At 48.6% G+C, this 16,664-nt stretch overlaps 2 protein-coding genes across 2 annotated transcripts in view; one reads left to right on the top strand and one right to left on the bottom strand.

The window, feature by feature from the left end:
• The window catches only part of AP1G1 (adaptor related protein complex 1 subunit gamma 1), a 38,042-nt gene extending 29,620 nt beyond the window's left edge, over window positions 1-8,422 (bottom strand). The window contains exon 1 of the mRNA XM_071440938.1: window positions 8,134-8,422. The gene's annotated coding sequence lies outside the window, so the exon portion shown is untranslated. The remainder of the gene's footprint in view (window positions 1-8,133) is intronic.
• A 582-nt stretch (window positions 8,423-9,004) lies between these two features.
• ATXN1L (ataxin 1 like) lies at window positions 9,005-16,038 on the top strand. Its single transcript, XM_071440950.1, has 2 exons — window positions 9,005-9,194; window positions 9,438-16,038. The coding sequence occupies exon 2, from the start codon at window positions 9,548-9,550 to the stop codon at window positions 11,612-11,614; it is 2,067 nt and encodes a 688-aa protein (XP_071297051.1). The 5' UTR covers window positions 9,005-9,194; window positions 9,438-9,547; the 3' UTR covers window positions 11,615-16,038.
• Window positions 16,039-16,664: the final 626 nt, after the last annotated feature.

Raw genomic sequence — 16,664 nt, 5'->3', positions numbered from 1 at the left:
TAGAACAACCCTTTGTGAAACAAACAAGCCTGTGCCATTACTGTCTGGCAGTATGGGTATGAAAGGTGTATACAAGAACACAGAGTTGTTTCCCCTCATCAGATGGAATACCGATGGAGTCATCTGACCCACAGAGCAATTTAGTCTACCAAGTTCCTGTTAAGAGGAAAGTGGCTATCAAACAGAACCCAAACTTTAGGATTTATGTTTAACAGTTGAACTTTTTTAGTTCATGTTCACCAAAGCAGACTTCTGACTTTCAGGGAGCTCAGACTATATAAACATCTTTACAACCTTCTTTCATCCATGCCAGCGTTTGAACAGAACTGAGCCCTTCTGATAAAGTATCAGACCAACTTGTAAGAAGTTGCCATGTCAGTCTGCTAGAGATTTTGTCTGGATCACCATTCCCCCTGAATACTGTGCCATACAGTTTAAGCACTGCCATATAAGAAAAAGATGTGCATTCAGGTGCTGCACTTAACTGGCTTACATGATGCCACTGAACAGAGAGGCTGGAACACAGAGCTAACGGGATTTCTTTGCTTGCAGAAAAGCAGAGAGAGATGCATGTACAAGTGAAAAGGTGGCCTTACAGTAAGCCAGACAAAGGCAGCTCCGAGTCTTGATTACAAACTCATACATACACTAGGCCTCTTCAGCCAAACCATGTAGACTCCTCATATTTAAGTTCCCCATCTTTATACTTTAAAAAGCTTGAATTTACAGAGACACAAAACATTCAGTTTTGAAAATGGAAGAGCAGAGATATTCTTCTTGCATAAGGAAACTTTGTCCCAAAATGCTGATGTGTAGGATCAAGACTATTGGACACATTAATCCTTACTTTTGTCTTGTCTCTCCATGTGAATTCACAACACTTCCTCACATTAGTGTGATATGAATAAATTAATGGTTGCTATGCACTCATGCTGCACTAACAAGCATAACAGAAATAGTCAGGGAAAAATAAGAAATCCATCTCCAGAACAAGCCCTTCCATGACCACTTCCTTTGCTGCCATGCCTTCATGTAATACAGTTCTACATCCTTTCTCAAGGGGAACAAAAGTGATATGCTGCATGTAGCACTTAAGAGTAGATGTCATATTAATGTATTTATATAAAATGCCTTCTATTTTTTTGCCTCACTATTATTTTCCTGAAAATTGGTAACACTCTGTGGAGTTTCGATTGTGGCAAAGTACTCAGCTTGTCTTTTTCAAAACAGTATCATAAATGCAAAAATCTCTTTCCTGGGTGACAACTGTCCATGTTAAGTGTTGAATTTTTAAGCCTAGACTCGTCTACTACACACACATACCACATAATTCTAAACTGATCTTGATAAGCCACATTCTTGTTGGAAAATTGAGCAGAAGTTACAAAGATAAAAGTGCTACTGCAGAAATATTCCTCCGCAGCACATAGGCGATAATTTCATAATCACTAAGATCCCTCATGCTGAAAAAGGTGAGTCCAGTCCTTCCACTGTGTTCACACTGGCATTCCAGGGACAGTGCACCAACCTGCACGCACAAAAAACAGCTTTGCCGCCTTCCTCCCGAAAGCCGGCCCCAGGCACACCAGCCTGGCTTGTGCACAGACAGGCAGCAGTGAGAACATGCGGCTTTGGGAGACCTCAGGTGGGCTGGAAAAGAGGTGAAAGGTTCACTCCAGCATGAATCCACACTTATGCTATGGCTCTGCACCCTAGTTAAGTTTATCTACAACATTGCTGTTCCTAACAAGAAAAGCAGTGGCTACTACTAGTCTACCTATTACAAACATGACTGACTCCTTTATTTTAAAGGAATTGTTCTTTACAAAGTTTTTGAAACACTAACACAACCTGCAAACAAACTGAGGTTTGCCAACAAATTGTTTAGATACCACAAAAGCTGTTTTGTTCTCACTCTATATCTGAAGGTTTATAAACTGCTGAACACTGATATCTGCAGCCTGTGACTTGTACAAGCCCACTCCTTTCCTTGCCAGTGAACCAAAAACTTTCTGTAGGTATGCCCATGGAAGGCTTCAGCATCTTAAGCTTGGCCCTGGACAGCAGAAAATAAAAGGAAATACTGCATAAATAGTTCTGGTCAAGGGAAAAACAGAATTCAACAACGTTACTATATATGTGAAGTACAGCTTTTTATGAATACTTTTTTTTCATCCTTCTCCAGTGTTTAGGCAGGACTTCCTGTCTCACCAAAAAGGCAGGTACTGTGACGACAAACTGAAGATCTAACATCATTGAGATATTGAAAAAAGTGAATAGTCAGTATTTACAAATACCCTTGCATAAATAATGAATTAGCAAGGCACACTGTAAAGATTATTTTTTCTCCTCACTTCATAATCACAGGAAAGCAAGCAGAACCAACACTTCAGAAAGCAAGGATTGATGAGTAAGACCCAAAAAACAATTTCTGAGGCTTCCTGCTGTTCTCACTTGTGTAACAGCTAACACAGTTACACGGACAGTCTAACCCAAAGGACTAAGAGCAACTGTATCTCACACACACACACTCCCTGCCTGATGAGAACAGAAAAATTCAGACCTGCTCTGATGGAGGATTACAAAAGGACAAAAGACAGGGCTGTGATTTATTTTCCAATATTCAGAAAAAGGACTTCTAGCCTTGTGCTGCAACTACATACTTGTTTTTAGTCAATATCAAATCGTTCAGCTTTTAATATACCTTTGAATCCATCCCATACAAAAGGTTTTGCACCCATCTATGTAAAATAGCATCTTCCCCTCACAAATCACCCTACATGTTTATCCTTGAAGCTTGAGCTCTTCTTACGTACATTCCTCCAGTATTTCAATACGAGGTAATTCCCATGCAATGCAGCACATTGTTTTTTTCCCCTCCACAAGAAAATGTTCTCTTAACATCAAAAATTCTTGCATCAGGTACCTGCTCTTTGCCTTCAGCGACTTTAAGATTCTTCTGCATGCTAATACTCATCATCATACTCATGGAAATCTCATCAGTTTTGAGTTTCAGACATTTCAAGTATGCGTAAGCAGTAGTTACTGCAGATGAGAAGAAACTTTGGACACAAGAACAATTAAATTCAGAAACATTACAGAAGAGATTAACATTTACCTAGTTTCAGCAATTCCTAAGCCTATTGTAATGCCAACAGACCTTTACTGCAACAAAGGGAGGATAACTGTATCATCTAGCAACAGCAGACAGTGGAGCTTCCCTTTAGCTGGTGCCTAAGTGCTTCTTAGAACTTCCTCCAAAGTAGCAAATCTTGTTCTTCAGGATTAGTTAACATTTTTCACCAGTACAGACACATTCTTTTACTCTTTGCACATGAACATAAATGACAAGGCAGTTTGTAGAAGTTGCTACCTATTTCCTCCTTGGGTTGAAAACAGGAGTTTCCTTTAGCCATTTCTTTGCTAATTACAAGCTCCAAAAATCAGAGATGATTTCTAAATACTTGAAAAGAGCCTACTGTTAATATTTACAATATCTGGTAGTGTTGAACACAGAATTCTTCAACCTTATGAGATCTTTTTTCCTCTTCTAATTTCAAAAGCCTTGCTCCTTAGAAGAACATACTATCAAGATCAAAACCTCTGAGAGAGTCGGAGACCTAATTCAGATTAGTTCAAGTTGTATAGGTGGCTGGTGTTTAAGTTCCTTAGAAAAAAAAAATTCCAGCTTCTTTCCTGAAATCCAGAGACTAGGAAAGGTGTCGCCTCAGTGATCCTCCTCCCTCTGCTGTTCAGGAATCCTTCCCATGAACTAATAAAAAGGCATTCTCTCTCTTTGTGTAACTCATTCCTACTATACACAAGTGGAAAAAAACCAACCAAACCAAACCCAACAAAAATCTTCATGAATTACACCATTTAGTTTTCATTTAAATTGTACTGATAAATTACTGTTTTCTCCTTCATATGGTCTGTTACTAGTGGAAGCTTGTCACATTTGAAAGTTAAATATTTTATTCAACAGGCCATTATACCAAAAACATTTGTGTATAGAACTTCACCAGAAATCTCTCTTAGAATACAGCCACATTCAAATACAATGGGTCACCTCTTATATTTACAACACACACCTAATATTATCAAAACCCACCTTGAAAATGCTCAAGTGCTTTAGTTAAGCTTTATTCCTCTATCAGGAATTGCAGAGTAAAGACAAAGGATAGTCCTTAAACATTGAGTTGAGAGCACGTCCTCTGGAAACTATTCAGAAATGTTAGCTTACATTTAAAATATCATATGTATTTCTAAGACAATAAAACTTTAAAAAATAACAGCTGTTTTAAAACTTCTTTAGGACAAATTATCAGACATTTAACATTCCATTATTATTTAACCTTTAATTCTGGAAACATTAAGACATAAAGGCCATCAAAAGAATGAAATTATTTATAGAAGAGACCTACTGTTTGGGGATATGATCTGAATTTTCAGTTGTGGTGATATACACACCAAGTTACAGCTTTTCATGTAAATAGCATTTCTGAACTTGGTTCTGTCTAGAAAACACCCCAAGCCTGAAGCAGCATAGGTTTCAAACACATCTAAAACACACAACTCCAGTTGCTCCACCCCAACACATGCAGAAGCAATCACACTCCTCAAGCAACCCCAGCTTTTGGGAAGTTACACAACTGAAGCCAGACCAAACTCCCAACTGAAATCAACAACAGAACTCCCCTACTTGCTTAGGTGCAACTGAATCCAGCCTAGTACACACAAGAGCAGAGGATCTGTCCAGACTCCATGAAAGGAGTAATTGCAGTGCTGACACCCAACACTGATAGCTTCAACTCCACATTGCTATAAGTAGGCTTCCCACTTCTATCAGACACTTAAAAAGAAAAATATTTTAGTAATAAAACCAAAGACATACTCTCCAAGTAGAAATGAGGGTGTCAACAAATGCAGAGATATTAGTATATGGTCTGGTATTATCAATATTTATACAGATAACAGTAAATATTAAATTATTGTAACTATTTTTACAATAAACACCAAAGCAAGGAGCACCATCATCATCATCAAGGGCAAAGGCAACACAAATGAGCTGAGAGAAAGAGCAACCAACCACGGAACACGGTAAGTGTGACAATCTCTGGTGAGGAAAAAGCTATTGAATGCAATAGAGAACTAGAAAGCAACATCAGAAAATCAGAGACCAATTAAGTCAGCAGGGGGCTTCAAAATGCATTCTCCTAAGAAAAGGCATCAGAGTTACACTTTGCTTTATGCAGAGACAGCTGGAGGAGAGCAGGGGAGGTCAAATAAGAAAAAAAGTATCCCAAAACAAGAGCTAAAAAATGGTCTTGGAAGAAGAGATGGTCCCACTTCCAGTTACATTGAAAAAAACAAACTCACCAACAAGAAATGAAGCACAACAGTACTCAAGAAGCAAGGCTCGGTGCTGCTCAAGAGCTGAGAGGAAGAGGAGAGGCAGGACAGAGACTGAGGACACTGGCAGTGGGATTGGGTGGGATCTGTGCAAAGAACTGCAGACCCCCTCCCAGTCCCTGCTGACTGAGGCAAGGTCCCGGAGCACAAGTCAGCACTTTGGATGAGGTATCCCATTCCTGCACAACTGTGTATATACACCAAACACAGCAACTCCTGAACTGCATTGAAAAGACATACTGAGCTCCCAATCAGTACAAACATTAACCTCGACAACTGCCAAAAAGAAAATAAATATCTCCCTATTTTTTTAGAAGCTAAGAAATGTAGGAAGAAGAATAAGCACAGCTATATAGCTGATGACCATGACAGATACAAGCAGAATTCCAGATTTTCTGGCTTGTGTTTCAATACTTCAATCAGCACTGACCTATAGGTACTCTGGCTATTTTACTTCCTGTTCACTCACTTTCCTGCAGAGTTAAACTTTAAATAATAATAAAAAAGCCACTAGGTTGTCACAAAAAACCCCTCCACCCTTCTTTATCCTAGCTAATGCCAGAGGAAGACAAGATGCCACATTTTTACATTAATGAACATGAACTGTACAACAGGCCACGTAACTTCAGCAATGCCCTAGGAAGTTCTAATCTTTGATTTCACTTGTAGCATTTCTGCCAAATAGCAGATATAGGTTGCACTAATACCTGTAATATCAGCAGATTCACTTGTACTCACATTACTGTAGCTCTGTCTTTTGAGTTGCAGCCTCATCCTGTAATTACTTATTAAGTCCAAAACTCTCCTCCAGTGAAGTAATGCTCCTCCCATGGCAGAATAGACCCTTTCCCTAAAGAACAGTTGAGTATCATCTAGGACAAATTAGCATCACCTGCATTCAGAAGGACTTGCTCTATCATTAAAAAATGGGATAAGCTCAAACAACCCATCCCCTGCAGTTATACAGGGCCAGTTCACAAATACAAATATTCACGCTGGAGATGCACCAGCTGCTTTACTGAGTGCTGTCACTTTTAGCAGCAGTGAAGGTGTGTGTGAGCCTGCACGCTTGGAAAGCTGATGTTCCACACCTGAGCTGCACTCAGCAGGGTGGGCTCTGTGTGCCTGAGAACAGCCAGCCTGGACTCTGTGCCACTGCCCACCCTTCTCACCCATGGCCTGACACACTCACTGATCTCCCTGCACATCAAGAATTAGAACATTCCTGTTATCCCTTCACCTCTCACAGGACACCACCAAGGTACTACAGGATCTTTCCATCTCTACCATACCACCTTCAAGAAAACAGATCAGCACTTACAGGAACAGAAAGGAAAAACAACAAAGAAGGAAGAAAATGCTTTTTATCATAAAAGGAGGAAACCTGAAAGTTATCTTACACAATGGAAACACAAAAGCTGGATCCCTTCACAAAACAATTACCCAAGACTTACTTTTCCCTTCTCAAGAAATAGGCATCTAAATACCTTTTCTCTCCTTCTCCCAGCACAGAAGAATGGAAGGGTTCACACCAGCCTCCTCAGATAAAAACCCACAACATCTCCTGCCTTCATTCAGCTCTCGAGTACCCAACAAGTTTTCAAATCCTGTGCCAAACACCAGAGAGCACACGAGCAAACAGAAGAAAGAATTTGGTAACAGAATGAGATATGCAAACAAACAAAGGAAAAAATATCAAGTGTAGTTTGGAGGAGCAGTAGCAGGGAAACGGGTACAAAAAGCTGTTGTGCTCTACCACACAGAAGCGAATCGCACACACAAAAAAAAAAGGAGAAACAAAACAGCACAAATTTCTCTGCCATTTTAAATGTAGGACGCTAGGAGCATCCCTAAATGAATTCCCTGCATTTACAGGTGAAAACACACATATATTTTACCGTTTAAGCCACTATGGACCAAACACCTTTTGGCCACACATGCGACACTCCTATCCTTTCAAAGATGTTCCACTGGGATTCTGTGCTGTCCCGTTAATATTTCAAGCATCAGAAACTGAAATTTGTCACTCAACACTTTTACACATCACTTTCAACAAAATAAAACACATGCCTATTCCATCTGTTAACTTTAAAAACAACGTCTACTATAAAATAAATTACAATTTATCTTATAGCTCGTGCGAGAACTCAACCAGCCTTGAAGAAGGGACTTGAAGGCGCCCTTACAGACCGGCCGTCAGACGGCAGCTCACTGCAAATACCTTTAGCCAGAGCGAACATCTCCTGCTGCCATTAAAACCCGTGAACGGTAAGTAATGCAGGCGCTGTAACCCTCGGAGCGCTTGTGCAGCCTAGGCAATAAGATACCGAGGGAAGGACGGGCACAAGTCCCGGCTTCTCCCCAGACGGCCCCGGGCCACAGCACGAACCAGCTCCCGAGGTACGCGCTCCGCTCCCGCTGCCCCCGAGCACCGGGAACGCCGGCCGAGGCAGAACCCGCACCGCTGTCTGCCCGGCAAAGAACGGCCAGGGCAGGCACGGACCGCTCCCGACGCCCGAGCAGAAGGCCCCGAGGCGCAGGGCAGAGTTCGAAGCGGGCCGGGCAGAGGCGGCGAGAGGGCAGGGGGCGGCCTCGCGGACAGAGCGGCCGAGGCCCAGCCGCGGAGTTGGGCCCCAAGACTCGCGGGGCCCCAGGTGGCGGGAGCTGGAGGTCAGGGGAGGCCCGGCCTGGGCGGCAGAGGCCCGAACCGGTCCCACTCACCAGGCCGGTCCCTGCAGCAGCAGCGGCGGACAGAGCCGGGCATTCAAAATGGCGGCGGCGCGGCCGCAGCACCGATACCGCAGGCGGAGGGATCCGAGCGCCGGCTCGTCCCCCGCGACCCCGCAGGCTCTCCTGACCGCGGGGGGGAGCGCAGCCGCGCCGGGTTCGGCGGGAACGGGGCGGGGATGGCGAGAGAGCGGCGAAGCACCGCTGGTGGCGGGAGGGAAAATACTGCTTGCACTACTTTTCTTGGCGGAAGCACCCGTGAGGTTGTTCTTACACCAAAAGGTGCGTCTGCACCGTGGCAGTCCCTGATGACGTCACGCGCGGGGCGGTCCCATCACCGCGCGCACCCCGCGGCGGGGCCGGGCGGGACCTGACGCCCGTGTCCGCGGTTCCGGGATCGAGGGGTTCCGAGGCCGGAGAGGCCAGGCCGCTCCGAGCCTGCCGAATCTCGCACAGTTTAAACGTCCACCGGCGGGAACGCAGCGTGCCGCAGTAAACGAGGCGTCTCTGGAAGAGAGTACAGAGCCACCCCCGCCCCAGGCAGCTGCTCAGTTCCCGCTTCCAGAACCTTATGTCACATTAACGATCACCGAATGACGAGGAGCCCGGTCAGCAGCACGGGGCCGGCCGGACACTGCGGGAGTGCGAGACAGGCACGGGCACTTCAGACCGAAGGCTCCCGCAGGGGAGCCGAGCCACTCTGCCGCTGTGCCCGCGCTGCCGGCCAACTGCCGACAGAGCCCGTCTGGGGCGTGGGACCAACAAAAGCCGCGCGGCACTGCCGCCAGGTGACCCGCGCTGGTGGCGGGGCCCCGGGCCCGTCCCGCAGGCCGGGCCGCTCTGAGCCCCGGGCGGACGCAGCTGGTTGCCACGGCAACGGCGCTGCGGGTGCCCCGTGACGTCATTCGGGTGCGGCGGAGTCACGACCCCTGAGCGATTCCGGCGGTCGGCGCGCCCGTCATTACCATGCGCCGCGTCATCGGCGTGCGCCGTGGGTGGGGAGGAGCCGGTCCGGGCGCCGGGCGGGCCCGCGGGGCCGGTCCGGGCCATGGCGGGTGAGCCGCGGGCACCGGGCGAGCACCGGGCGGGCCCGCGGGACGCGACGGGGCGGGGCGCGCAGCAGCACGGCCGGGGCTTTGGGGCCGGGGTTGGGGGCGGCGACCAGGCTCGGGCGTCTTCCGTCCCCGCGTTCCGACCCTGGGCCAGGGGCGGTCGCCGTGCCCGTTCCCGGAGCCGGGGCTTGGGCCGCCCCCCGTTCCCGAGGCGAGGACTCACGGCTCCCTCTGTTCCTGGCGCAGGTGAGGCGGCGGCCGGCGGCGCGGATCCAGGAGCCCGCGCGTGGCAGCCCCAGTGGGTGCCCCCATGAACGAGCGTCGCGGCCGGGGCTGCCGGGTCACCGAGGGGCGCCATGAGAGCGGGCCACGAGCGGAGCCAAGAGTGTCTCCCGCCCAAGAAGCGGGAACTTGCTGCCACCAACACTGGCACCGAGGCGGGACGGGCGGGGGGAGCCCAGGGCTCGGGCGAGGGCCCCGAGTGGGCCCGCACGGCTCGGCCGGCTCCCACCACGCCGCGCTACGGTCCTGGCGACGCCCCCGAGGCGGCGGCGGGGCTGACGGTGGACCAGTACGGAATGCTCTACAAAGTGGCAGCACCGCCTGCCACCTTCTCTCCCACGGGCCTCCACCCTGTGGTGAACGTGAGCCCCCTGCCCCCCGCCTTCAACGTGACCTCGCCCATCATCCAGCACCCGGCGGTGCCCTTCCCCTCCATCCACTATGCACAGATCCCTTCGGCTTCCCTGCAGCTCATCGGTTCCCACTACACAGTGCCCTATGCCGTCCCTCCTGCCTTCATGCCTAGTCCTCTCCTGTCTCCTTCCACCAACCTCACTGCCCCCCATGTCCCCCACTTTGTGCCATATGCCTCCCTGTTCACGGAAGAAGCTGCTCCTTCCCCCCAGACTACCTCTCCCACCCACAGCTTCAACAAATCCACCTCCGCAGCCTCTCCTGGGCAGATGCAGCACCATGCTGCACCCCAACCAGTGGACATGGCACCGGGGAGAATTCCTGTTTATTATCAGATGTCCCGCCTCCCACCCGGCTATTCAGCCTATGAGGCACCTGTGGCAGGTGGGAGCCCAGAGTCTCCTCAGCAAGACAGCCAGCTGAGCTCAGAGGGGGCTGCGACCAATGGTGGGCAGAGGCCCCTGGAGCAAAGTGTGGCCAGGAGGCCCAGCGAGGCTGTGGACTCTGCCAGCAGTGCAGCTGAGGACTGTCTTCCCCCAGGGGCTGCAGCAGCATGTATGGGTGATGGACAGTTCCTTCCAGGTTACCAGATGCTGGGAAGAGAGATCTCTGTGCCTACTCACAGGAGCACCCCAGACGCTGATCTGGAGGTTCAGAGGGTGGTGGGGGTGTTGGCATCTCAGGATTATCATGTTCTGGCAGCCCCGAGGAAAGACGACTCAAGCCCTTTGAACCTTTGCCATAATACCCCTGATGGGCAGGGAGACGAGCTGAGGAACACCACAGACAGGGCTGCAGCTGGGAACAGCCAGTCCCGGAGCCCGTGTGGAATGTCCCCCGAAGAGACTGTTAGACAGAGACAGTTAGCCAAAGCAATGGTGATAGCCAATGGCAAGCCAGTACTTGTTCCCATTGGATCTGAGCCCGTCAGGTCTTCCACTTCAGAAGCCCTGCTGAGGGAGAGCCCAAATGCCCAGGCTCGAGGAAATGTGCTTGAAAAGGAGCTGGCCCAGTGTCAGCCACCCAGCTCCTCGCAGCTGCCCTCTCACTTCATGAAGGGAGCCATCATCCAGCTGGCAACGGGCGAGCTGAAGCGGGTGGAGGAGCTGCAGACTCAAGACTTTGTTCGCAGCGCTGAGGTGAGCGGAGGCCTGAAGATTGACTCCAGCACTGTGGTGGATATTCAGGAAAGCCAGTGGCCTGGGCTCGTCACACTGCATTTTGTGGTTGGGGAGCAACAAAGTAAAGTGAGCATTGATGTGCCCCCGGAGCATCCCTTCTTTGTGTATGGCCAGGGCTGGTCCTCCTGCAGCCCCGCGAGGACTGCTCAGCTCTTTGCTTTGCCCTGTCACAGGCTGCAGGTGGGGGATGTCTGCATATCAATCAGTTTACAGAGCGTGAATGGCAACTCTGCTTCTCAGGCCAACTCCCCTCTCGGGGATCAGCTGGTATCTGCTAGGGAGAGATCGGAACGAACAGCTCAGGGGCCCCGAGAGCCATCTGACAGAGCTGCTGAAAGGAAGAGCCACACAGATAGAGCCAGCACGGCCCAGAGCTCCCGTGCAGAATCTTCTCAGCCCGAGGCTGGCAGTCTGTACAGTTTGGCCCCAGGCTTCCAAAGATACAGCGTGCAGGCAGAGGAGCCTCGGCCTCCTCTGCTCCGTCCCTCTTTCATTCCCCAGGAGGTCAAACTGTCTATTGAAGGGCGTTCGAATGCAGGGAAATGATCCCTTAGAGGTGTGAGCTAGGGCAGCCACAGCAGGTGACCCTCACCATCAGGTGGAGGAATTGCACAGACTCTGTCATAGGCTCACCAACAAAGGCTGCTCTCTGTCTTGCAGGAATGGCTCCGTTCCAGTTCCATGGCTGACCAGTTCTTCTTGGGGAGTCAGGAGGCCTCCAGTGCCTCAGGGAGCAGCGACAGGCTGGCTGGGGTGGGGAGCAGGGATGTGGTCATGAGTTTGTGATGAGAGCATTCCAGAGGCTGCTGGAGGCTGGGGCTTTCTCCCCCCTCCTGGGATAACTGACTCCCTGCGGGGCAGGGGACGAGCATTCGGGGCAGGGAGGGAGATGAGGAGGGCAGACTTGGCTTAAGGTAGCAGATAAAATTGCTGAAGATTTTATTTCTCCTTTCTCATGATGGGGAGAGATGAGTCCCCACTGGAGTTTGGGGGCTCTACTCCCAGTATCCCCTTTCTTCACACATGCACTTTAAAAGGACCGTTCACCGATGGAGCTCTCAAGGGCAGGATGGAGGTGCTTCTCTGGTGGTTCTGATTAATGTCTCTTCCACTGAATCCAACTGCTCTTTCTTCTTGCAAAGAATGTACAGATTTGAATGAATCACAGAAATTCAAGAGGAAGGACCAAAAGGATGGGCTTGGGTGCAGGTGAATAGGGAACTTGAGCACTTGAGATGGGACACACTTGGGATGGGAGATATTGTTTCCTGCTATAAAGTCTACTTAGTTGTTTTGCCACCAAATCAAATCTTTCTTCCCATGTTAATAACTTTCAAAAAACCCTCCTGGGCTTATAGCTTTTGCAGAGGCTTAACCTGGAGATGAATGGGGTTGGATTTTTTTGTTTGGTTGAATTTTGGTTTTGGATATTTTATTAGTTTGGTTTGGTTTTTGTTTTTTTTTTTTTTTTTTAAATCTGGAGCAAAATACATTCAGCATTCTTCTTTGAGAAGACCAATACTATCTTGTAATTAAGTCAGAAAAATGTTCCAGATGGCTAATTCTTCCCTGCAGGCAGTTTCCTGAATAAGTTCTAGACAAGAGACAAGTGTTTGTGCACGTGCAGGCAAGGTACAAAGTTTGTGCTAAGTACAATTCCGTGATTAATGTAGGGGCTCTAAAAATACCACAGTGTCACAGGGCATTTTGGGGTCATTTTGTGTTAGTTTTTCTGATGCTTCATTTCAGAGTTCCTCTGTAGAACAATGTGGTCAAATCAAGAGTAGTCTTTTTCATGGTGAGATTTAATACAATTGTGTATGAACAGCTGATTGTGGTGGTAACACTATTGAGTGAAGTCTCCTGTAGTTACACTAATCTGCCCTCTCTGATGGTGTGCTATGACACCATTGCTCAGCTAGGACAAAAAATATACATCACTGTTCATCACAGAACATCACTGTTCTGGTGACAAAACGGTTTTCACTGACTTAACCTGGATTGGGTATTCCTTGTGTTCAGGTGCCCATCTCTGTGCTAGGACCAGGCTTTGGAGGGGGCCTTTCTTAGTGTGCAGAGTCCTGATGTTCAGCATGCCGTTTCTGTCTCCCTGCCTGAAATTTGTCAAGTGTGCCTGACTCCTGGGGTGCCACTCCTCTCTGTCACAGAATGGTGTGTGTCAGCACCTCTCCTTGCAGTGGTGCTGTCTCAGGGCTGTTCTGCACTCCCCAGGAGTGTGTCCTGTAACTGGTTGGCTTCTGCTGACTGCAATGGATGCATGCTCTGCCTGTGTATTAGGCAAGTTAGTCTCCAGAATGTCCCTTCCATCCCGGCCTCAGTCCTGTTTTCCTAGCGCATTGCTAGCCATTTCTGTTGCCTTTAAAATGCCTGCACCAGGACAGGCCTTAGGTGAGATCTGTGCTAAACATGCCCTCAGTGTTTGTGCCTCACAGGGTTCTCAGAATGAGGATGCTGCCTGTACCATGTGTAGCTGCTCCCAAATGACACACTACTTCTGATTTCATCAGCTGCATTTGGGATGTGTGAAGTTGCAGTGATGCTGTTGTGTGAAGATTCTGCCTTCTCAGGTGCAGCAGCTGTGGGAACAGATGCTGTTTTCACAATCCCTTTGTCAGTGAGTGTCCACCTGGGCCCCTTTGTCACCCGGAGGTGTCACAGCTCCTGCTGACTGGACTCTCCTACATAAAACTCTCTGTTAGTGTTGGTAATTAGTACTTAATGCTCAGGATATCTGAGGTGTCTGTGGCCAAAGGCAGGAGGCAGAGGAGCCTGGGTTCTCATGCCTGTTCTATGCATGGTGCACGCAGAGGAGTTCTGGGCTGCGACAGGCACTTGAGGAAGGGATCTCGTATGGCATGTGAATGTAGAAGGGCTGGTTACACCATAGGGGCAATGTCTCAGCAACTGATGCTGCAGAGCCCCTTGAGTGTCTCTGAACCCTGAAGTCTGTCTTAGAGTGAGGGTTTGGAGAGCTTGCCTTAACACCATGTGTGTTACTCTAACTCCTTGATCTCAGCCACACTGCAGTGATCTGAATGGGCAGCACTGACAAATGAGGCAAGATGCTGTGACTTAAATAGCATTTGTACTGTAGGCAGGTGAAGGGCTGTGAAGGTGCTTGCCCTGTTGTTTACCTGGCTGCTGACCTGGACTTTGGCTTGCTGCACCTCTGTTGGGTGTGGTCCTGAGCTCTGTGGGACAGGCCGTGCTGAACTGGACCTCGGTGCTGTTATCCAGACTCTGTCAGTCCCGCTGTTGTGTGCTTCACCTGCCAGCTCTTCCCTGGAAGCAGTGGTTTGAAGCACAGCTCATGACGGGGGACTGAGATGAAGAATTCATGTATCTGGCTGTTTGCTCCAAAGGGTGGGCAGGAGGGGGCCACTGGCAACTCTTCAGCCCAGCTCAGCAGTACTGGTATCACAGGAACCTGTCCTTACTGGACAGGGCTGTATGGCTTAGTACCACAGTGGTGGTTGTGCTGAGCACTGAGGCTCTCCTGGGACAGGGAGTGTGTGGGACAGGGAGTGTGTGAGACAGGCTCTGCTGCAGTGAGAAAGGCTGTGAATGAGCCCATGGAGGAGGCTTTTATTTCTCGGGTTTACAGGGAAAGGAGGAGATAAAGCCAGGAAGACATTGCAGAGTGGGCTGGTTACCTGGGCTTTTCTGCTGGCAGAGATGTGACAGACTTCTCAGAGAAATATACCATGTTCCTGCTGCTATTGTCTAGGGTAGGGGAGCCGTGGTCTGTCCTGCCTGGAGGAGGCCCTAATCTTATCCAGCTCACACTCTGTAGCAGGAGTCCGTGGGATGCAATAATGGGTGTCTGTAGCCATCTGTCCCATCCCATGGAACATGCCTTGGGTTAGCTGCATGCAGAGCCAAGCCTATCTCTGGGCTGTGCATTCACAGCAATGAGAGCTCATCACTACCAGACTATGCAGAGGAAGCTCTGTCTGGAAGGGAAGGAAGCTGCAGAGGGCCCTCTGCCTTCCCCTTCCAGCTGCTGAGCAGCTTTTTATATTGCACTTTTCACATTGTGTCCCTGTCCCCACCCCACACTTCAAGTCACTTTGTCCCATAGAGAACTAACAATCCTTGTTACTCAGAAAATATTGTAAAAGAAACTACAGCAGCTGGAGTAGCCCAAATGCTAGTTCCTGCCCGCAGCAGCACGCGTGCCTTCCCCAGCGTCACTCACAACTGCTCCCTGTCTTTCAAGCTGTGGTAGAGCCTGACACTTGTCAGAAGCTGCTAAGATGGCTACAAATACACATTCTGTACAGTTTGGCCCAGGGTGTTCCGCATATAGTTTAAAATGCTGATGGTCCAGGCCCTTCTATGGCCTTCACACTGTCTGTCAAGGACAGAATTGCCCTGTAGGTCTGGGCTGCTGCCGCCCACCCTGCCAACACGCCCCTGGCACACTCGAGTTGTTTTCGGCTTTCATGGCACCTTAGCACCGGGGAGGGTGTGCTCAGAGAGAGAGAGAGAGAGAGACGTGGGGGAGCTGGCTGGGCTGCCCTGAGGCAGAGAGATGTTTGTAGATAAGTGCTGACCCCTCACTATAACCCCCAGTATATGGCTGTATTAACATGTAACCGATGCAGTGTATCTAAAGCCTTAGAACTAGTCAGGTGCTCCCCTCCAACTTTGTCCCTGCCCCTTCCCTCCTACCTGATCTTTAACAAAGCATTAATAATTCTAAGGATAATCTCTATTTTGTTGTGCTTTTTTTGTAACTGTTTTAAATAAATCAATTTGTACTGTATATTTGTACTTTGGTGAGATCCTTTTTCCTGTTTTACCATTTTAAGTCTGTACTTGCCTACAAACAGATTGTATTTTTATTGTTAATGCTTTTATGAATATTGCATTTAACTTGTTGACTCTGTAAACACAGTATATATCTATATACATATATATATCTATATATAAACCAATAGCTTTTCCTTTGGTGTTTGAGACTTTTTGCTTGTCTACAGTATCAGTGGTCATTAGCATGTGGCTTCTCTGGATTTACACAGTGATCTGGAGACTCATGTCAAGGGCAAGATACAGGGTGACACATGGATTATAAGTCATAAATCTGGGTCTTCAGATACTTCAGCGTTATGTGGTCTCTCCTGAACCCTCTGGAATAAAGATAAGTTGTCAGTGACGCTACAGGGAAAGTTCCAACTGCAGGTTGCAGAGTAGAGGTACATCTCTGCTGGGCAAGTAAAACATGAGGCAGAGCAAAAGCAGATACTGCCAGAAGCAAACTCGGGGTTTGAGTGTGAAAATGAACACAAGTAAGGATAAAAGTGAGAGATCATAGAACAAAGGAGGATATGAACAAAGGAACATGGAACTCAACAGCTCCTTTACAGTGCCTTTTCCCAAAGAGAGAGAAGCAGGGATGGCTCCTGGGTGTCAGTTCTACATGATTAATGAACATCATGTTAAAACAGCTTCTGTACAGGGAGGAAACTAGATGTTGCAGTGGCAGGAGGAGAAAACTTGCACTGAAAAGGTTCAATGCTGTTTCCTAGCAGCATCCCCAGGGCTGACTGTGAGAGTGGTTCATTATTGCCAG

This window comes from Agelaius tricolor, unplaced genomic scaffold (genome assembly GCF_023055355.1).
Source record: "Agelaius tricolor isolate 1412-34295 unplaced genomic scaffold, bAgeTri1.0.p SCAF_15, whole genome shotgun sequence".
NCBI lineage: Eukaryota > Metazoa > Chordata > Aves > Passeriformes > Icteridae > Agelaius > Agelaius tricolor.
This window is presented reverse-complemented; position numbering and strand designations above follow the sequence as displayed.